Genomic DNA, 24508 nt, shown 5'->3' with positions numbered 1-24508 from the left:
TTCTCCACAGTGAGAAAAATAAAACTACTACATGCAATTAATTCTACTTTAAACAGATAAATGCAAGCACTCACCTTATAATTTTATCAAAGAAACAAGGTGTTGCACAGATAATAACAAATTTAATAATTTTTCCTGAGAACACTATGTGACCAGGTAATTCAATACATTGTTAGATGACTTCCTATTAATTGGCAGTAAGCTATTGCTACCAATCAACTCAATAAGCTACCGAAAAACTTTCAAAATCTTATTTTTAATCAATATACATGAAATGTTCCTTCACTAGGTCGTGTTCCGTCACTGGTTGGTTTACCCTATAACGATTTAAATAATTTTCCTTACTATCTCGAAACCAGCCTTCTAAGCTGCTAATAATTTAAACAAAACTGAATTAAAAATAGATTTTTTTCCTGTTAGCAAACTAAATTTCACAACCCTTTAAAACTCTTTTGCTGACATTAATAGCTGGTTATTTACTCAGTTATTTGCTGCAAGTGTGATTTTGCATATGTTAATCAAATTAAAAATAATCTAAGCAATCACTAATAGTACATGAAGGATATGTTCAAATTGAAGAATTCAAACGATCTTCCAATTTCATACAAAGCTGTTCTAATCATAATTTGAGTTTTTTTTTTTTTTACTAAAGGAATTCAACTCTGCTCCGCTCAGAAATCGGAAATCAAGATTTACTGTTCCTTACTTCCGAGAATCATTTCATGTCTTAAAAATTTTAATACTTCATTTAATAAAATTAATGGTACTTCTTTTTTAGTGATGCTTATAAACTTTCTTACATTTATTTCAACTTCCTGCAAAACCTGGTATTAACATTTTACCTATTTGCGAAGTTCTTATCTTCCTGATGATATTGTTTAAGTTAGTTTCAATTTTTTCCATCCAGTAGCTTGTTTATTGCCTTCCGAATTTCTGTATTTCCTTCTCTTTGTAAGTATTTCGACAGTGATGACGCTTCTTCATTATAGTAGAGTAGTATAGAGTATGTCTTTTTATGTGGTATTATCTGTACTCTTTTCATGTATTTGGTATCTGTACTCTGTATCCGTTCTCTTTGGTTATCTGTACTCTTGGCGTATTTGTAAGTGAATTGCTCTTAGCAAAATACTGAAAAGATGATGTTTTGATTATTATCAATTTCAACACAAGTGAATAAAAAAATGAAGGGTTTTGCTGTTTTAAATGAGCGACTTTACTTAGCAGATAACATAACATCAAGTAGATAAAAATGCAAAAAAATAATTATTTGGACTATTCATTAAATCCATTAAAAAAACTCGGTTTAGGAAACTCCTAAAACCAAGAACAAAATTTTGCAAGTATAACTCGTAGTAATTTCTGAATATATTTCTGAATATTTCCTTTGTTCACCACATGTTTGGATTTCATGATATTTGCTTGCTGAATATGTAATGCAGTTTAGTGACAAAAATGGACTTTTCTAGTTCTTTCCATATTATTATTTCAAAAATGAAGCGCTGCTCAAAAGGAGAATAGGCGGTAAAAATTCTCGTCCTTTTGGAAAATAGCCAACTCAGAAATAATTTAGTTCGAGAATGTTAAAAACATTTATTTCTGCTTCGCTTTATTTTTTGAGAGAGAAAATTCTAAATTTTTACAGGGATATTAAAATTTGAATTTTTCATCGTTTTTTAAAGATTTTAATAAATTTTTATGCGGATTCCTTTCTTTGAAAAAAAAAGCAGCAACTTTTGTTAACAAGGTATCGTAGAAATAATATTACATGGGATGCTTAGAAGTTTTCACCGATTTTAACAGAAAATTGAAACGCTTAAGATATGCTGTACAGTGCGCAGAATAAAAATACAATACGGATTCCCTGAATAACTTTTCATCTAACAGTCAGATTTTCAACTTCTGGGACTCAATCTTAAATATTCAAGAGGGTTACCTCATTTAGGCTAACTAATTAGTGCAGACGATATTTCCGGTATGAAATCGGATACAAAAATATACTTTCTCTGAATAAGCATTACCTTTTTTTCCCAACGTATTCGGATTTTTCAACGCAAACTGGGAAATATGGTCCCAATAGTTTGATCAGAAAAACGGTCCAAAGTTTGGAACCTTTAATGTTAGTTTTGCCTTTTGCGTATTTCACCATATCTCGAGAATTTTTTAAGCGAATTGAAAACTTTTTGCAAGCAATTATAAAATTCGTTTATCCAACGATAATTTCATGCAAAATATAGCTTCTAGAACATATTTATTTTTTAATTGCTTTATTTAATGATAGCCGAAAAAACTTTTGAATTGAAAAGCATACGATTTTTTTACATCACTTCAAAAAATGCAATTTTAAATGGTAAAACGCAAAATTTGAGGGAAAAGTTAGGTAATAAATTCGAAAGGTTTCTGTGAAATCGAATTTTGAAAAGGGCGCATTTTTTAAATTCGAATTCTTGGGAATAGTTGGATTACGTTTGCTCAACTTTTGTATTTTTCCATCTAAAAAAACATTCTTTAAAATGATGTAAAAAATTGTATACTTCAGTATTCAAAATTTTTTCAACTATTTTGAAATTAATCAAATTTGGTAATAAACTAAATTGGTAAAAATCAGATGGCCTAAAATCCAGTGAATATACTAAATAGGTTAAAACATCCTAAATGGAACAACCTTATTTTTTTGAGTCACCAAAGGCGTGAAATGTATATAAATCTTCTACTATATCAATCTTCTTAACTCTCCCTAGAGCATCCTACAACAAACCAGGTGGTCCTTGCTTTCCTACCGACAGCCAACGAAAATTTCTCTCATAATCATTTTGAGCATTGTGCTCAAAAGTGAGTATATGCTGTTTCAATTTTAAATACATGGGGTTTTCAAATTTGACCATTATGGACCATTTGGAGCTATTTCGACGCATTCACCACGAATACAAACAATACTACAACAGGAGATGTTAAAAGTTTTTGACAAACTTTTGCGGCTGCAGAATGCATTAGAAACACAAATGGTGTGTTTGAAAACGTGTGAAATTATACACAGATGCCAATGTAACACCTGACTTCCGGGATCTTCCTAAGCCTATCCTGTAGTAAATACTGGTTATAAAGTTTATAAAATGCTGTAAAAACATAATAATGTAAAATAATTCTTGTTTATTTTTCTTTTCTTAGTATAATTTTTGCCACCACTTTGGGCTCCGAAAAAAATCATCGACCGAATGTTCCCATGCCATTTTTTTTCTTTTTTTTTTTTACATCACCTTGAGTGCATGCCAGTTGAGTCCAATCATTTCATCAATGTTAATCAGCATGTTGATATTTTCGTACACATTTACATGGAAGCTTCAAAAATTTGCAAACACTAGTTTTCTTTATTTTTAGGGTCCAATAACACTCAAAGTTACATTTTAAAAAACTTCGTAGTGCGACTTAATTAACGCAATAATATTGTTTTTTAAGTAGTCTATAAAAATTGCAACTCGCATCTATATTAATCATTAACAAATTATTATTGTGCAGTTCATATTAAAAAAAAATAAGCCATTTGAAAAATTTGATGTATATTTTCTATAATTACTTGTATTTTATAAAAATATTGAGTCAACACTAAACAACATATTTTGATATAATCTAAAAATATAAAAATGAAAGTTTGTATGTCTATTCTTTATAGATTCCTATACCATATGACCAAGAACGATGCAATTTGGCATACCGACAGTTTGAAGCACGGGGAAGGCAACCAGCGACATTAAAACATTCTACTGCGAATCATTTGACCGGCATGCTAAACAATGTTTTAAACTTAACTCTAAACTATTCCATTTTTTTCTAATATGTTAAAGTAGGCGTCAGTGACATTTGCTATCTATTTGATGAAAAAAAGAGTTCATTATTATTTTAATTTTAGCTACACTGGTGGACAAAATTAAGAGATGGAAGACATTTTTCCAAATATCTCAAAAAATACTGAATATAAATAAATGAAATTTGGTATGGATATATCTTATTCCATGATAATAAAGTATGCAAAACAAAAATGAAAGTGCCATTCACTGGCAAGACCTATTGCCAATAAATCCAATGTAGTCTGAACTTAAGGATAAAAGATGACAATAAAAGTGAGGCTTGTACAGTGTGTGTTGCCTCTAGTATGGTGTATGGTCACCCCTGACAGACAGACAGCATGCACAACGAGTATGCATGCTGTTAATAAGGGAGTTAAGGAGGACTTGTGGAAGACCCTCCCATTTTTCCACCAGAGCAATTTTTAACTTCATAATGGTTCAGGGGGGAGGTTGGCGCATCGCAATAGCTCTCTCAAGAGCATCCCAGGCAAGTTCAGTAGAATTCAGGTCAGGGGATTTGACTGGCCAATCCATTCGTGGAATATCCTCGCTTTCCAGATACTCATCAACCATGAGATCCCCATGTGGTCGCGCATTCTCACCCATAAAAATGAACTCAGGGCCAACAGCGCCCCTGAAAAGACGCACATAGGGCTCTAGGACCTCCTGCCTGTACCTCTGGGCATTTACGGAACCATTGTCAAACACATGGAGCGGTGTGAAGGTATCTTGCATGTGCAAATGAATGTGCGAAAATGATTTCCATCTCTTAATTTTGTCCACCAGTGTATATCAGAAAAATTTAAGGAACAACGTTAACGTGGGAGCATGAGAGGATTACGTCACCCAATTAATATTCCTAAAGTTATCTGAAATCACGTGTCTATTTTGCTTACAGTAATTCTTTTAAAACCTGTTTCTGTAAAAGAAAGCATTTTAAATTCGATGGTAACTGAAATTTAAAAAAAAATCATTATGTACTGAAAAGTATCATCTTGCCAAGTGATGCTGAATACAGTTAACCTCTATTCTGAAGAAACGAACTGCAAAAAAAGTTGTTTTGGTTTCTTTGATAACGTAAAGCCACAGAGAAGGACAACAAATAGTTAATAAGAAAATGTCTGAAATTATTTTAGTTTTATTAATTATGTTGGTATATTAATTATGTTAGCCCTGTCAGTTTTTCGAATGATTTCGTACTGCTGTTCCGTTCTATTGATTATTTTTTTTTAATCACCCTGTACGAAGAATGAGTATGTTAGTTTTCAATTATCAAAAGATTAATAAAAAGTCATTACTTTTACATTTTTCTTTCGTTTGAAATAGCCATGATTTTGATGAAAAGAAACAATTTTATAACTTAAAAATGAAATCAACGCGGTACTTTTCTTGTTGAAAACACAGTTTTTTTTTCTAAAAAGTATTTTAATTAAAAATAAACAATTGGCATTACTTTTAAAAGCAAACAGAATAAAGCAATTAATTTCATAACAATACATTGCTTATTTTAATAAGCTAAAAAAATAAGCAAACATTTTTTTTGTTGAAGTAACAACTAAACAATTATGATTTTTTAAAATCCAATCTCCTTCATATTCTTTTTCTATTGTCATTTAAAATGTTATAATTAAAAAGTTGTTTGAAATGTAATGAAAAAAATATCGTTAAAAAATATGTCTTTGAAACATAATACTCTAGAGATTAGTTTTAATTAAAAAGAACAATGCTAATAGTTATAATTTCTTCAATCAAAAACATTTATAATTATTATTTCAAATACACCAGCTTCAAGATTTGTTTCATTCCCATTTGTAAATGAGCTTAATAAAATTAAATATTCCGTTTTTGTTTTATTTGTTGCTCTTTTTTTTAAGCATAGTTTAAAATCATTTATTTACATTCACTCATTTAATTTCAGATAGCTCTTCACTTATCAAGAATACCGTTATCAGAAAAATGCCTCTTAAAATAAATTTTGTACAAATTAATTAAAAATTAACAAATAATCCGAGATAAATTTATTACATAAAAGAGAGCATTTACCGGATGTCAAAGTGGCTGTTTTTTTATAATCATACGAGATTATCGTTGGTTATTTACCTGTAAATATTGATAATAAAAATCAAATCACTCTAATTTAGAACACACTTAAATTCAGATGATTTAAATTGAAAGTTTAAAGAAATAATTTGTTTAAATTACGAAAATTCAAAAGTCAGCATCTCTGCAATATAACTTTTTTTTAAAATTTGTCATTTGAATATTACTAATGTAAAATACCACAGTAAAAGCAATTTCAAAAATTTCTTTAGGTTAAAAATGAAATATTTTAAAATAAACTCGCTGAGTTCACCAACCCCCAGGACTACCATCGTAGTTTCACTTCGCAATCCGAGCTCACTTTTTATCTCTCATTGGATTCTAATGTAATTTATCATAGCTTTGTACTATTTTTAAAAAGCAGTCCTTAAAATATTAACTGTATACACCCTGTAAAACAATTGATTTACGGACATTTCAGTACTATTTTGTTTCACCGGGCCGTAAAGAAACGTATCACAACACTACCTTTAATAAATACCTGTAATATTTCACCAATGAAATACATAGGCATCTCAAGCGTCAATTAGAGCTGACGAATTTTTGCAGCTCCCGAAACAGAGTAATACCTATAATATTTATGTAAAATGTATAGGAAGAGAAAAGATGTACTTGTTGGATATACTTGAAGGTATTTCTAATTCTTGTCTTTTAATTCTTCTCTTTTTTTCCCCTCTAATCAATCCTGTCTTGTTGTTCATTACATTTGTGAGATTTCTATAGTTTTTTGCCCTTTTTCCCTTGCATAGGAATAATTTGCAATTCCCAATGAGCACACTTTTTTTTTGTTTTCATTTTTTAAGGGTTCTAAATCTACGCAAGAAGGGTGACCATTACAGAACATCCTGTGTGTATTCGATTAATAATATGTATAATTCTCCTACGTAGCTCCCAAATTTTAGCTGTATTTCTTTTCCGCCGGTGGCAGCGTTTGCTTTGTTTTGTTTACGTTACTATTTCTCTTACACGGCGAATCGACCAATGATTGCCGCTAAAAATGCCTCATGACAAATCTAGCTGAGGTGGCTCAACATATAGCGTTTTAAAAAACGGAAAGTGAAATAACCAGAGAGCATCAGCTGCGGCAATCTCATACTATTAAGCTAGGCAGAAGTGAGTAGTCTTTGTCGATAGATCTCTATTTTAGTATTTTGTCGAAAGCGCTTTTTTTCACGAATTTATATATTACGAATTTATTTGACGATTTTTGATTTATATCACGAATTTATTTGTTTTATTATTGTTATTAGTTATTCATTGAAAAATGAGTCTCAGTCGTGCTGTTACGCTTTAAGATTTTATACTATAGCACATTTCTAATAGGTTTAACGAATTACATGTCATTTATTTGAATTCAAATTTATTTTAATGACTTAGTATTTACTAAAAAGATGTAATTTTTTTTTAAAAAAAAGTTTTTATATGGATTTGAATGATTGTTTTGAATTCTTAGAATTTTGTGCATTTTCAATGTACCTAAGTCAATAGTGAGCGAAGAGATCTTGGTTTGCGAAGCAAACCATATAAGACTGAGCAACAATTTTCGGGGGTTGGCGAGCGTTAGCGAGCAGGGGGCGCAGCCCACTAGTTTTTTTATATTTTTCATCTTTTATTATTTTGAAGGTTTTCATTTAAAAGTATTAAATGCACGAGTATGTTTAAGTAAACTAATATGAGCATTAATCAATGAAGAATTTCCGAAAATATAGCCTAATTTTCTTTTTATTTCCATTGTTATTATTATTATTATTATTTTTTAGTTCGACCATTACAGTTAGTTTATCGAAAATATGTTTACATATTTTATATATAGTCCTTGAGAAGAATTAAGCTAATGGAGAAAAAAAATTACACTTTATATTTATAAAATAGGAATTAAACAGTACATTTAAATCCTTAGTTTGAAAACACTATTTACGATAACTCTGTCATTTTGAAATATCTTCTTAAAATAATTTCATTGAATCATACAAGTTTTGCAAACATTATTATTCTTTAATTAAGAGAAATTTCTTAAACAAAATTATAAAACCAAAAAAAAAGGATAAAATGTTTGAAGGGTGGGGGTGAATTGCGCACGGCCATTTCTGTCCCAAAAACGGAGTACCTGCGCCGCCCTAGTGTAAGGTGGGGATCAATAAGACCGGGTCCTAGATCTTCCCCAACACCAGGGCAGATTGCCCTGCGGCATGGAAACAGCAAACACGCATAGAATCTTTACCCGGGAAGGAGTTAAAGCGTGAGAATAATACTGTGTCCGGTCACGGCGCGTGCCCGTTCACGTCCGGCAACTTATGGTAAATGACATTTCCTTATTTTAATTTTTGTTTGATCATAGATTTTTATCTTTTTGTATGTTACAGCGAAACTTTTTTTTCTGACCTTTCTCTGACATTAAACTTTTAAACAAAACTTTTTTGACAACACATAACATCATGGATATAAGTATGATACGTTTTCGACTGTATAAATATATTTAAATAGCCTAATGATGTAGGCTTTATAAATCTTAATCGATACAATATGGCTGATTAAAAGATTATGTGTTTGTTTTTTTACTAATGTTACATCTTTTAAATAAGGTAATTAAATAGCTATACGTGTCTCAGGATGTTTCATAAAGTATATGACAACCTAAGCCCTTGACAACCTAATCAACCCAAAGATTTGGTCTTTGACAGTTTTGTTCTGATAATACAAGATTATTAATACATATTGTATGTATAAGGAGATTGATTAAAAGTATTATATATGATGAAAACAAGAATTAAAAGTGCTTTGGATATTAAGGAAAACCTAAAATAACTATAATTAAAATAACTTCAAATGTTAATGAAAGCCTATAAAATAATTTAGTAACAGTTTAAAGTTATTAAGGAACAAAACATTAATGTTTAGGTACTTGAAATACAATTGCTTTAGCACATTATCGAAATAATATAATATAAACAGATGAACAATATAATGAATTATCTTTAATGGATATTTTTTATGAGTTTTTATAATAAGATTGTATCAATGAATTGATTGTATCAATAAAAATTGATGTACCAATAAATTGATGACATAAAGTTGACCTATACATACGAATAGGACATTTTTAATGAATATGAGTAATCGTCAAATTATTATAAATTTTAAAATAATAGTAAGAAGACTTATAAGAAAAGCTGCATACATAAATTAGGCAAACATAAACAAAGATAAATAAATTTGATTCAAATATTAATGAAGTTGATATAAACACGCATTATATAAATAAATTTGATACATGAAGTTAGAATTTTAGTGCATTTGGAATTTATAGAAAAATCTAATTTTAAATATAAAAGATCTGTTGATTACTTAAGAGATTACAAATGTTTTTGTCTAGCTATCAATAAGAAATAGAATAAGTTTTATGCTTAAAAAATTGATACTATAAATGCTAATAAAATTGTATACTTGAATAAATATTGATAATATAGATTGTGTTAAGGTGNTTTATTAATTTGCATAATATCCTATAATTGACATTTGCTGCGAATTTCATTTGATTCTGATGATTCCTTCATGGTGTTGCATTTTCTACAAACAGCAGTTTAGATTGTGTTAAGGTGCATTTTGAAAATTAGAGTATTGTTAAATACAATTTATTAATTTGATACTTATTTTAAGGTAAATCAAATGTGTTAATTTTTCCTCTAAAAAAAAGTATTAAAATTGTATTTGTGAATTGTCTTACTGTAAAATTTTTTTAGAAAAAAATTCGTTTTTTAAGGCAATTATTAAATGTGTGAGAGTTATTTTTTTATATTTAATTATAATCAAAAATTAGAAACTGTCAAAAATATTTGTGATTATAGTTATTTTTTGTTACAATTATTTTATTTATAATCTTATTGTTCTTTTACTATATACTTGTCAGAAAAGTATAAGTAAAGTGTTTAATTAACTATAAATATAAAGATAAGTAAATAGCTCATGGTTTGTATAGTTAGTATTTCTACGGATCGTGAATAAAATTAAACTAATGGGCTTGAACTCTGCTCACTGACCCTCCCGGATTCCCGAAGATTTCAGTGCAATTTTATATGGTTTGCTTGGAAAATCATGCTCACTCTAAAAAACTCTCTGAACTAACTTTATATCAAATTTAATCAACTGATTAAATTAGAGCTGGGAAGATTTCCATAATAAATGAATAGTTTTCTCTTAAGAAGTCATTGCAAAATACTTCAAGATATCAATTCAAATAAATAATGCTTAATATTAAGTACCTAACATACTTAAAAATGTGGATATGATTGGTTCATTAATATGCAAGTAAAACTAAATAATATTTATCATTCGGAAATTAACGATAATTGCAAACAATAATAAATGAACTATAATAAGTCAATATTAATATTTCTGCTCTATCTTTAGAGTAATAATTATACTAAAAATATTTTCAAGTAACTATTAAACACTGACAAATCCAAATATAAATGCCATTCAAATTAATTTATACAAATCATGAACTTGAATAGATATTAAAATGTCAATTAAATATTGCATGTCTATTTTTAATTATATTGATACTGAAATATAAAAAAGTACTGTTGCTGTTTATATTTATCTGAAAAGCACATAAACTAATTTATAGAGACAAACTAATTAGTAAAATACTATCTATAATCAAATGGAGACAGAAAATGTAATTATAAATAAATGATAAGTAAATTTATATCAACAATTTATAACTTAGTTGCTTAAGTACTTTCTTTAGTTAAGCTATTTCGGGATTAAATAAATTTTGAATGGTATATTTATGGTAAAAAATTAACGCAAAAGAATCCATTCTCTAAAATTTTATAAATCAACATTTTATAATTTATCTCCAGAAATCACTACTCTATTTCACTATTTGATTCAGTTTAATCTGCTAATCTAATCTAAGTAACCAGGTGCTTACTTAGAAAATAAGTTTTTGAAAATATTTACAGAATATTGACTGTTTGCTTTTTGTTGTCTTTCCTCTCTATCATTAACGAAACGTGATTTTAATGAGAGCTAAATCTCGAAAATCCGTAAATGCCAAAGTTCACCTGCATAGTAAATTGCAACGGTATAGCAATTAAATCAGATTTAATTCGTTAATCCTTTTCTAAGACTAATTCAAACTAAATGTTTCGAAATTTCAGAGAGAAAATGGTTAAAGTGTTAGATTGTTTGATAACTAAGCATTTTGAACGTAACAAATATTTCAGCAAATTAAATAGTAAGAAATTTAAATTTTGCATAAGTTTATGTTTGCATAGCTTTTTTTTATTCGTTTAGCTTTTCCCATTACGTTCCTAATTAGTGATATTTGATTATTTATATAGCTATTGATAAATTACTTGGCGAAAACAACTTTGGTAAAGTTACCGTAATGTAGGCTAATGACACTTCTGGCAAAAAAAAAAGCAAAAAAAAAAAAAAGCCAGCGAGAGGGTTAGCATACTTTTTACAAAAATTATGAATGCATATTTTTCCTGTATTTCGTCAATTCATTTCAATTCTGGAAATAACAAAANATAAAATTACCAAATTTACCAAATTATATCACATATTATAGAACCATATTTTATTGTTAATTTTTCCGAAGTCATTTCTAAAGCACTTCCGCAAAAATTTCAGAGCTTTTTGGTTTTCCCATAGACCCAGAAATCGGTAATTTTTATTTTATTCCGGTAGTTTGATCATACATTTTTTCATACATTTTTCATACATTTACATACATTTTTCATACATTTTTTCATACATTTTTCATCTGTAGTATGTGTTTCGCCGTTAAAATAAAAGTTAAATAAAATAAATTGATGTTTTTATACAAAAATATTTGAAAATAACCTTTGAAACTTAAAAAGATTTTTAAAAAAATGAATATAGTAGTATTCTTCATTTTTTTTAAATCAGACAAGAACTCAATATTTAACTTCAAATGAATATAAAAGCTAATTCAAAGCTCTATAAAGCAGTGGTGATAAAAATATCATTGCCAGAAACAACAAGCGACAAGTGGAAGTGAAAATCATTGATGCATATATCTAAGCTCTGAAAGCTTTACTACAGTTGTGACTGATATTTTCTTTTTTTTTACATAAAAATTTATTCTATTTTATGCACCTGCATATACAATTTCTTAAAATAGTTCAAAGGAAAAAGATTTGGATGTAAATTTTATTTTTCTTGCAAATACAAAGTAATTAGTTGATCCAAAAATCTTCCAAAAATATTTCTGGTAATTTGACGCGTTCTGATCTTTCATGGTCAATTCTTCACCGATGGGGCCATTAAATTGCTAAATTTGCAGCATAAAATAATTTTTCTACATATATTTTTAAGTTAATTTTATTCATATCACTTCTTACATACTGTGATTGAAATTAAAACATACATGGAACAACTGGAAATAAATGCTTTACAAGACTTTCATATAGCAGAGCCTTTGCTTTCCTTTATTGACGTTTGATTTTATATATTTTCGTATTCCATTAAGGTGCTTATCATCAATTATAATTCCTTTTTGCATTTCTGTTCACTGATTACGTTTAAATTTTATTTTTCAAAAATAATTTTTATTAGGATTTTTAAAAACTTGATACTACAGTACAAAAAAGTTGCCAGATTCTAAAGAGAATTTAGTTTTTATTAGCATATCGATTAAAAAATGATGAATTCATGAGCTACTTATAAAATGTTTATTTTAATTCATTATTTCTTTACCAAATCCAATGCACTGTTCACATGACCATCTAAATGTATTTAATTGCCCCCCAAACATGAGTACTTCATTAAAGAAACACTCTATGTCCACTTCTCAATGCGTCATCACAGCGTTAAGTGCACAAAAACTGTAAAACAGCTTGTATTTGCTCCACATAACATTTGAGTGCCCGGTGAAGAAGATTTTGATGAAATTAGCTTACTGAATGGTGATGGCATTTTTGGTAAAAAATGAACAATAATTCTGGTATTAAAAACCGAAATATACATAATTTAAACCAATCATAAAGTAATTGCTTTGTTCAAATGGTAAAGATTTACCGGAAATTATGGTTTTCAAAATTATTGTTCTTATTACCAAACATTTAATAAAATATACTACACTTAAAAGAAAATTTAGCCAAGTATTTTGCGTTTAAGTCATGTTCTAAGACACGATAAAATTACTGAATTTTTCACATATGCAAAATTTGCAATATCTTTCATTATAAAATTATATTTTATAGTTAATTTTACAAACAATATAAAAGTGCTTCAATAAAAATTACCGAGCTTTTTGGTGTTCGTATAGAGCCAGAAATGCTGCAAATTTTACCATAAACTGGTAGTTTTGATCATACTTTTTTTCTTCCTCAGAGCGGTAATAATTTCTTATCGGCATTTTCAGAGAATACAGAAACTCTGACACAATTTTGGACCCAAAATTGTTTTTCAAACATCGAGGTAAAAGAAGAGGAAAAAGGAAACAGATGGGAAACTAACCGTAAACTGATTGAAAACATTGCTTGTTGAAATGGCAGCTGTGATGCTTTATTTCGATATGAGATGATTGATAAAAAAAAAAACTAATATGGTAGCCATACATTTTATCCCGGCCAAATTGATACAATAAATAAACATTAATAATGATTACAAAAATAACTGATCAGAAGAACTATTTTCTTAATAAACCTTACATATTTTTTTATGATTTAAAATACAAGCTTGGCTATAATCTGTTAACCTTCAACTCTAAAACATAAAAATTATTTACACATAAAAATACATTTTGTAGCTTTTTAAATGTAATATTTCGTAACTAATTCACACGATAGATAATGTGTCATTATGTTATATTAAATAATAGTATTTATTTTACAATACTGAAGTTCTAGTGATAACTAGGAAGTTGTTAGCATAAGTTCGAAAAATTATTTCTTAACATTTCTGTAAAAATGTAAGTATATATTATGTAATTAACATTTAAGGGAAATTTAACATAAAATTTATCATGTAAATATAAGTAAATATGACAAAAGTAAGTAAATATAAACTTACAAAAAAAAATTATAACTTATTTACCACATGGTGTTAATTAAAAAGTAACTAAATAACGTCATCTTGAAATTTTAAAAAGCAAAAGTAATATAAGCAAAAGTAAAAGCACCACGATGACTCAGTGGTTAAGGCAACGAACTGTCATTGTGAAGAAATGGGGTTTGGTTCCCAGTGGCGGCTTGAAGCCCACCCATCTTCAGAACAATGCGTACCAGCTTGTCTGGAAAGTAAAGGCGGTCTGGGAGCAGTGCCACAATCATGCAGTTGCTTTCGAAATTTTATAGCTTCAACGTCTATGACCCCCTGGCCCACAATGAGCTGTTGTGGGAATGCTTTACTTCTTTTATAAATAGAGGAACGACGTTTATATTTTAAAGCCTTTATTTTTAAATAATAATCAAAATCAAGAAAATAATATTAACTAATAAAATATTACGAAGAAATGATAAATAAATGTTACTGGTAAACATCGGAATGTCTTTCATAAATTTTGTGTTGATGATATAACCAATAATATTTGGTTCTTCTTCTTTGATTAATGATTATATCATGTGATTTTTATATCCAATGAGAATGCAAGGCAACTTAAAGCTATACTTATCTTTATGACTATGCATAGAGAAATGTGAATTTACATTATTAAGGCACATTTTAGCGCACAACTTTGAAAATTTCATATAATTTATAAGTCTAGTCATCGGTCTCGGGAGAGAACTTTGGAATAGCCTCCTAATTATTATTGTCGCCAATGATGATTAATCTCTAGTAATAATTTGTATTAATAGTATTGCGATAATGGGTAATTTAATATCGATACCTTATATCGGTAACTAATGTTCCTTAATGGGTTTTATGGACCACTGAAATATGGAAGCATCTTAATAAGCTTTTTGAACCAATTGAATGGCAGTAATAAAAGAATGGTTAGTACCTCATCAGATAAACGAAATATTTTAAACTCGCTCTTTTTCTAAGAATAGTTTTTCATAACTAAGAAAAATAAATATTATCTGCTCTTTTTTATACATAGTTAATGTTTTAGAAGAGAAAGTAAAAAATATTTTGAATGGTATGCAGTAATGAACCATTTATAATACTAAATTAGTACTAAGGCAAAGTATTAGTGGTAATTTAATCCACATTCCTTGCAAACTGTTTCTAGGATATCAAAGAATGTGTCTAGAAAATTAAAAAAACTCAAAAAACTTTTACTTTCTTTTTGCGAATTATATTTTACTATTCATTAGTGAGAAAAATTCTAAATTAAATACCTCGTCAGATATCAGTTTGGCTGATTCCTAATGACATTTTAGATGTTTTAGAAAATCTTTTTCTAATTATTGTTTGATCAGAAAACTCTTTTCATTCTGTTCTGCGATATCTTTTTCCTTCTGCTGTCAAATGGAAACAAGAACTTTATGTCGTTTGCTTAATTGGATTTTAGGAATACTTCTGTTTTGTTTTACTTTGGAAAGAATTTATATCATGCTTTAATTAAAGAAGAATTTTTATACAGGCTGCTCTGATTCGCTAAACTGATCGGTCGCTCTGATTGGTTAACGATTTTTGCTGTTTCTCAATCCTCATTTTTTTTTTCTTTTAAAGCGAAAATTTTATTGGTGTCAGAAATACTTTCCGTTAATTAGTTTTTTTTTATCCTGTTAAAGATTTATCAGAATGGAATTTTTTTGTATTAAGCAAAAATTACAAAGAAACATCATAAAATTTTTTTTTGAGAATTTTCTGTTTTGAATTGCATAAAGTAGCTAACTATATTTACATATGATCAAAAATGTATTTATCATATTTAAACATAATTCATGTAATTGAAAATGTTTTCCTAATTTAAGGTTCTAAAGAATTGGAAAGTAATAACCTTGTTTTAAAAGTAGTATATTTTTCATTGGAATTTTATATCATACACGGTAAATTTTAGGTTAACTGTACTAATAGAAGTAGATATTAGAAATGGTAGATATTAGGTATATGGTAGATATTAGCGATGTATATTAGAAGAATTATACTCAAAGTGGTCTAATGAAAAACAGAGGTTTCTGATTTTTTTAAAAAATGTTTTAATCACTTCTTTCTGTGGCTTATCATTTATTTCCCGTAACCATTGAAATATTCCTTTCCCTTTTTTATTTACTCTGAAAGTTAAATAATCTTTTTCCAATTTCTGTTAAAGTGACTTAAAAGAAAAAATGTCGCGGTAAAATTTTATCCAACATATCATACTTAATATGTAATTTATGTCGTTTGCAGTATTTCCTGCTTGGAAAGAAACTTAAGCTTCAAAAAGAAAAAAAAAGTCAGTGAAATTTCACGGTTGATCTACATTGATCCAATCCATCGTTTGATTCAAAATGTATAAAAAAATATATCAATCATTTTAAAGGGAAATGGCAATGATATGTTTTCATTTTTTATTACAGGTTTTCAACAAATCGATGAGAGGACCTCTACAGCGTCGGTACTCGTCACCATAGTAACCAGATGTTTTGTTTAGAAATCTATCTTACTATCTCGATCATTTCTCCCTCACTCAGCTGGGAAAAAAGAAAGGCAAGCAGCAAAAAATATAACAACGAATAATATCCAAGATTTCCAAACACGTCGCATCATTTTTATTTTTTTCCCTGTCCCAAGAACAGCGAATAATTTACTGCCTGGTGAAGGAAAGTAATGATTTCTAAGAAACATCTCATGTTCCATCCGTGGAAAACATACATGCAAGAACAAGAAACGCAGAAACCTAACCTGTGATAAATAAAAAGCAAAGTAAACATCTCAGTATAGCTCAAAAGAATGACAAAAAAAAATTCCCATTTATTCGCATGGCAGTTAAAACTTCTTTAAAAATACAATGAGGGGACTCGTATGATTCACCACAGCTTCTTTTACTGAGCTAATTTAGAGCGTATGGTGTAGTGGATATTATGAAGCGAGCAAGTTTAAATTGCTTAAAGCACAAACTAATCCATTCCTTATGACGAAAAGCAAAAGTACTTAATTAGGAAAGCTTTTATAAGTATTTAACGTTTTTCACTTTTGTATTACGTATTAATGTTTTGAATAAAAACATGGAGGTAAGCGACGGAGAGGAGGAAAGGGAATCTCCAACAGAGAAAACCGCGTTAGAAAGTCCTGTTGTTATTCCGCAGTATATGAAAAATGTTCCTGTTAAAAAGATACGGCATCCAGCAGAACGTAGTATTGTACCGACAGTTATTATATCCACTATATTTGTGGTTGGTGGCTTTGCCTTTGGATTGCCAGTGGTAGCAACTCTAACCGTAGCTGTAGTTGTGGTGGGTATGATTAGGATAGCAACAACCGTTTGCTGCGCAAGTCGATTGGGCTATGGCTTTGCTGGCTGTACTGGATTTATGTCTGCTACAGATGCATTTTGGTTGCATGATTCCCGCTTTAACTGCTACGTCGCACATTGCCTTTTTTTCGTAGAACGTGGACTGGATGTTCGAACTGCGCGAGAAATCCTACAAAGCAGAGTGATTGAAAAAACAACTGAAAATGGCGAAAGAGCCTTCGCTCGTTTCACTCAAAAAGTGGTCTCAGTATCAGCTGGTTACTGCTGGGTTGATGATAGTGAGTTCGATATCGAAAAGCATGTGTTTGAAGAGGCTCGTCGCATCAGAACTAGACATCAACTAAGAGACCTGATATCGTCTTTGATGAGCCATCCTCTAGCTCCGAATAGACCACTTTGGGAAGTCAGAATGGTGAAAAACTATGGCGATGCCCGGGACACTGTGTTAATAGTTCGTGTCCACCATGCCTTGAGCGATGGGGTAACTTTTATAAAATTATTAGGTAACTTCTTGGCAGATCATCCACAAATGTTGCGAATCAAACCTCGAATCGGTGGTACGACTTTTCCATTGAATGTATTTCGAGCTGCTGTTGTTGCTCCATTGACTCTTCTGACATGGCTTTTAACGCGTAGGGACTATAATCCAATATCTCATCGCCAACCTCTTTCTGGAAAAAGAACTATTGGATGGTCTTCGGGCATCCGTTTTGCTACGGTGGATCGTATTCGTCAGGTGACCCACTGCAGTGTTAACGATGTTCTTATGGCCGCTGCAAGAGGTGCGATAAGGGATTACTTTAAGAAGCATTGTGGATTGCACTCACCACCAGATGTCACTGTAAGTTCATAAAGTAGTGTTCTCATAGTGTTTATTAATTTTTAGATGAACATTTTTACAGGTATTAGTTGCACTGGTGAATACCGTTTAAGAATAGTATGCATTTTTTTGGTACCTCTATCAAATTTCGTCCTATAAGTCGAATAATCCTTAAAATCAGCATTAGAAACATAAGTATAAAACTTCAAATTTCTTTAAGTAATACCTGAAAATCCATCCTAATTCAAATAAATGTGATTTGAAAATCAAATTATTTTTTTCTTAGACTGATATTTATCTAGAGTTTGTAAAAAAATACATTTAGTTTTTTTTTGCGAAACGTCAACATTAGAATTGTCTCTCACATCTTTATTCTATTGTGTACATCAGATGCAACTACTATTATCAAATATTGTTGCTTTTATACTGGTCACCCTCTAACATTGGCATAAATGTATTCAACTATTTTGAATAAAGTTTCAAATGAGTTATATGATAAACATTAAAATGTACTAAACATAAACTGAATTTTACTGTAATATATTTCAAATATTTCGTTTAGCCATTGCATGATTCATTAACAAGCAGTGTATCAAATAATCATGACACACAAACAGAGTCAATACTTTATTCCAAAATGTGAACCATATCTGGTTAGTAAATAACAGACGCCAATCAATGCATATTAAGCATTTTGTAAGAAAAGACGTCAAGTCTTTACTGGGTGCATAGTTATCTGAAAATGCATGTTACCTCCAAAAATCCATCTGAATATCGAGGAATGAATCCATATAGCTTATTAGTCAACCAAACTCATCAAAAGTAGACTCAAATTTCTTGTGCACTGTATCAACTTTACATCACTTGCATTAATAACACTTTACTGACCTCGAGGTTTAACATAGCGCACAAGCAGCATATAAATGTTCTTTTCCATTAGAAAATTTAATTTTTTTAATTAAAAAAAAAGAAAGAAATGGCATTTATATAAAAATGAAATTAATATTGAAGATGTGATTACTATGCATATTGAATGCAATATTTAGTAAAGATTTATATTTAAAAGAAGTTTTAAATACACGAATGAAAAAAAGTAATTCCATTTCTCATGACTTGAACGATTTCTGCGATTTGACATTTAGCATTTTAGTTGCATACAAAATATTTTGCTTTGGCTTGGATTTCCTTGTTCATTTAATTCATTTCTGGAATGTCTTAAGTAGTTTCAAAAAAGGAAGAAATAAAATAACTCTTTGGAAGAAATTATCTGCCACATAAGAATTAATTAGAATGCTTATTATGGGTGAAGAGGGGTGGTTTACAAAGTTAAAAACTTTAAGAGCAAATATTATAATATAAGTTTGTAAGTTTTGAGTTTTATCATTATTTTAGAAAATATTGAATCAAACTACACCACACCAAAAATTACAAAATAGGAAGAAAAAACTTAAAAGAACAGAAAGATAATAGTAAAATAATTTTAGTAAAATAAAGAGTAAATACTTTTTAAAAAAAATTATCATTGATGTTTTCATGTGTTTAATGCAAAAATGATAGAAATTTTTTCTTAGTATATCTTAAAATTAAGCTTTTTGAATATTATTTTTTTTTTGTAATTTATGAGAATGACATATTTCCTGACTTCAAATAGGAAATAAATTATATTTTCAAAATATCAAAACCATTTCTTTAAAAAAGCATTTCTAGAAATTCCGTGAAGAAGCATAAAATTGATTTTCAAGAGTGGTGTTGGAACTAATCCCCAGGATTTTGATTTGTTATAAACCAGGTTCTAAAAATTGTACAAATGTTTCCTTAATTTTGAGGCAACCATTGATGATTTTAGTAATGGATCCTACACAGTAATGTTCCTCAAAAAAAAGCATGACCAGCAATCCTTAAAGAAGCATAAAATCGATTTTCAAAATTGGTGGTGCTGTAACTGATCCTCATGACTTAGATTGGTTCTAAACCAGGTTCTTGAAATTGTGTAAATGTCTCATTAACTTTGAGGCAAGTATTTATGGTTTTAGGAATAGATCCTTCACAGTAATGTTGAGGCAGTCCAGGATGTGCTCGGGAGTAGCTAAGATGTTGCAGTTTTAAGCATGGTGGAGAAGTTTTAATTCCATTTTCTGATCTCATGCCTTTGATGTGACTAATTCTGAGTCTGTAAAGCATTGTCGAGATGCTTTGAAAGACCTCAAACTTCAAAAGTTCACCAGCAGATTTGATAGCATACCGTTGAGGAATAAGGGCTTGACGTTGGCTTCTTTTCTTTCTTAAAATGGAACAATGATAATTTTCAGAGAGAGGTGCCATGTTTTCATTAGTTCCAGATAAGTCTTTGGCTTCGGATTTCGCCAAGGCATCAGCCCTTTTATTACCTGGTACTCCAATTGCGTGAAAAAATTCACTGAGAAACTAGATTTAATTCATCATAAAAAATATTATATGGTTTCATTTTAAGGAATGGAATGAATAAAATTGATGTATGAAACTTGAAACTTTTAAAGCATTGAAGACTGAAAGTATTAAAGGCATTTCCTGGGTAATGGAATGACAGTTTTTCTCATAAAAGAGATTTTTTAATGAGGAGAAAAGTGATTTTTTCCTCATAAATTTTTTTTTTAAAGTTTGGCCAGTGAGCATTACAATTATGAACACTAATTATATGAGTTGTTAATTTGAAGTTTTATTTAAATAAGTTATGAATATTTATTAATGTTTTACGAGATGCCATTTATAAAATAAATTTTTTATTTGTTTTAAATTATAAAACAATAAAGTTTCGGGTTAGTTTTTTTTAAATAATCTATGATATAATTAAAAAAAATTTCTTATTCTTTGCAACTTTGCACAGGAGAATTTGTAAGTTTAAGTATATTCTGCATGTACCAAAAAAGCGCTTTTTTTAATGCTTGGAAGTGTTAAAAATATTTTTCAGGTATAATTTTTTTCTTTAAATAATTTGAAGAAAGAAAAAAGAAATATAAAATAGTGAAATTGCTTTGCGACTTCTTCTACCATTTAGAGTACATTAAATTGTTTTTTTTAATAGTTATGCTATATTTAGCATGACAATGTTTTTTATTTGGTTTATAATTATTCTAATATGATCTATCCTGAGTTTATATTGTATAGTAAGAGTACTTTTCTCGCATTTAGACAGTATATGCAAAATGTCATACTTGGTTTAAAAATTAAATTACATCCTAATAAGGATAGAAAGTATTTAGAAATGTATATTTTAACAAAATAATTTTTTTTTATAAAATATTGTTTTTAAACTAAATTTTGTAATAATTAAAGCAATTAAAGTTTTCCATAAATCAATTGAAGTGTTTTGGGCAATATAATGATAAACAACGTTTTGAATTATTCAAGAAGTTGTGATAGAGTTGTTTTTGTAGTGTTTTGATAATGAAAAACTGTATGATTTATATACAAGCGTTATAAGATATTTCTGTGTATTATGATCTGTTGTAATCTGAAACTCTCTGAAACTTGTAAAATACCTATCAAGAAAGAATACTAAATAATAGTTTCATGAAAAAAATTATACCCCTGGAAAAAATATGCCTTATCACTTCATTTCAAAAAGTATTTTAATTTTGCAGTAATTTTTCTCTTAAGAACACTTAAGTTATTTTGTTAAATTATGCCCTAAACGTTGGAATTACAAATTCTGAATACTAGTTGATAAATACAACCTAGATTTGTTAAAAGTTTATCTTGTTAAAAGTTTTATTTTTTAAAATATTAATAATACTAAATGTTAATTAATTAACAACTCTAAGTGCTTACATTTTTTTTGGTTCAGTTCTTAAGTATTTAATTCTTTTTCATGATAATGTTGAAGGCAATACCCATTTGGCTCATTCCAAATGAAATCGATGAATCGTGATGTCATTGATTTTCATGAACTTCTTTGTAGAAAATGTCTTGATGAAAAAAGGCTAAAATAATTTTTTCAGAATTATTTGGACCAAAACAACGTTTAATGGGGAGCTTTGAAATTTTACTTGAATTTAGAAAATGGCGTAACAACAGATGGTGACTCGTATGTTCCAAATGTCTATAGTTTTTCTTTTTTTATTTATAAGCAATTTTCTTAAATTTGATGTCATTAGAACAAAGCACTAGTCAAGACTGTGTATTTAAGTTATTAAAATGATCAAATATTTACATAATTTTTAAAAAATTTATTAAAATGATTTTAAAGAATTTTTTGGGCCGAATTTCATAAATTTTAACTGGGAAGTAACAACTTTTATTACCTCTGTTTTTTTTTCTCATAATTTTGAATATCATACTTTCAACATGAACAAAATATCAAGATCAGCGAGTGGTTTTTGAGAGGGGATACAAAATTAGTTTTCAGCCAAAATAATTCGAGTGTTATGAATAAAATAATAAAAACCTGAGTTCGATTAAAAAGATTTTATTTGTTTTAGCTGAAAACCACTTTTTGTTTTTTACTGGCCAAATACAAAACTAACCTTTTGATTTTTTTTACATAGAAAACTACCTTACTTAACGTTATGAGAAAGAAGATTGAGTTCTAGAATTTTTGTTTTTGTGCTGCAAATAATTAGCTCAGAATTTATTTTAGCACCGAATATTTATTTTAGCACAGAAATAGTTCATGCTTTACTTTATATTTTGCACTTTATTCTATACCTTAAGCTTTACTTCATTTCTTACTCTACATTTTACTTGACGTTTTACGTTTTACTTTAATTTACATCATTTTACACTTTATTTTTTACTTCACCTTGCTTTACTTTTTTTTATCTTATTTTACATTTTACTACAGGTTTTTTTTTTTAAAAAAAATAGCGCTGCTATCCATGTTAATAAAATAACTAATAACGCGCACCATTTCAAAACTTACTTTAATTCTGCATTTTTTGAGCTCATAAAAATTTGTAAAAATTTGGAACAAAGCAGTAATTTTGATAATTAACTTTGAGGTGGATTGGCAATTTTTAAAAAGAGTTAAATAACTTTTTAAATGGTTAAGTTATTCGTCCGTTCTATAGTCCAGATAGTTCTCCTCAGCAAGATAATATACCTGTATATAGTTTACAATAATCGTTTTGCCTTAAGTTTAAGGCACTTAGACTATGGCTTTCTTATTTTCCTTGGCGACAGAGCTTTCAAAAACCAAGTTAAGGGTGAGAATCACGAGGCGAATAAAAGAACGACAATGCTGGAATTCTGGATACCCTATGCTTCAGCCTATCTCAACCCTAACGTGAGCTTCAAGTTAGAGGCATTGCAAAGAAAGCCAGTTATATACACCGAAGACCCATTACATTATGATCACTCTGCTAATAACATGTAGGACCACCTTTAGCCCTCAAAACTGCTAGCACCCGACACTGTTGATCTACNAGGTGCTGATAGGTAGTCTGAGGTATCTGGCACCAAGCGCTCACCAACTGGTCTGCAATTCCCTCACATTGCGAGGGGGTAGCGTGGCAGCACGAATTTGGTTTTCCAATTAGGACCACAAATGCTCTATTGGATTAAGGTCAGGTGAATTTGGGGGCCAAGACATGACTTGAAGGTCACTGAAATGTTCCTCGAACCAATCCAGGACGATTTGACCCTTATGACATGGTGCATTATCCTGTTGGTAAACACCATCCCCCGCAGGAAAAACTGTTGCCATAAATGGGTGAACCTGATCTACAACTTTGTTCAAGTAGCTAACAGACGTCAGGGATTGTTTTATGAGGATTATGGGTCCAAATGTGCCTCATGAAAACATTGTTCCTGGACGAGAAACCATGAAAACCTGGGCGAGCTCATTGATATAGATGGAGGGTGGTCATAATGTAATGGCTCTTTGGTGTATATACGCGATTAATTGGCAAACTTTGTCAAGTTTGCAAGTTAAATAGTTCTTTATTTTTTTATAAAAACTCAAATCTATAAAATAACTGGATATCTGAAATGATATCTGAAAGTATTCTTTTTTACCTAAATATGCAGTTTAATAAAACAGTCTGATAATAAAGCTCCCTTTACATAATCGCAGATAAAAACACTCTAAAAATAAACAATGATTATTTTTTTATTCAGAGTAAAAAGAAGCAGAATAATTAGAAAATTCCATCTCGCTGTAATTTTAAAGATCCTATCTGTCCTTGTTGACTTTAATTTCGATATGCATTTTCATCTCCCCAAAGACCTCGTGTTATTGCGAGCTTCTAACAATCCGTCCCACATACAATGGATTCCATTAGTTGGACGAACTGATCTATCCATTATTTATTCTGACAAGACAACTTTTGCTTTTCAATTTTGTTGTTCCATGGTTTTCTTGCGCCCAACAGAATTGTAAAGGATTAATGA

At 29.3% G+C, this 24508-nt stretch overlaps 1 protein-coding gene across 1 annotated transcript in view; it reads left to right on the top strand.

Annotated features, from left to right (window-relative positions):
• The first annotated feature begins 8109 nt into the window (after nucleotides 1-8109).
• Nucleotides 8110-24508, top strand: part of LOC107449334 (uncharacterized) — a 50081-nt gene continuing 33682 nt past the window's right edge. The window contains exons 1-2 of the mRNA XM_016064830.3: nucleotides 8110-8239; nucleotides 16427-18163. Of these exons, the coding sequence (XP_015920316.1) occupies nucleotides 17075-18163 (1089 nt within the window). The 5' untranslated portion in view covers nucleotides 8110-8239; nucleotides 16427-17074. The remainder of the gene's footprint in view (nucleotides 8240-16426; nucleotides 18164-24508) is intronic.

This window comes from Parasteatoda tepidariorum, chromosome 5, assembly GCF_043381705.1.
Source record: "Parasteatoda tepidariorum isolate YZ-2023 chromosome 5, CAS_Ptep_4.0, whole genome shotgun sequence".
NCBI lineage: Eukaryota > Metazoa > Arthropoda > Arachnida > Araneae > Theridiidae > Parasteatoda > Parasteatoda tepidariorum.
This window is presented reverse-complemented; position numbering and strand designations above follow the sequence as displayed.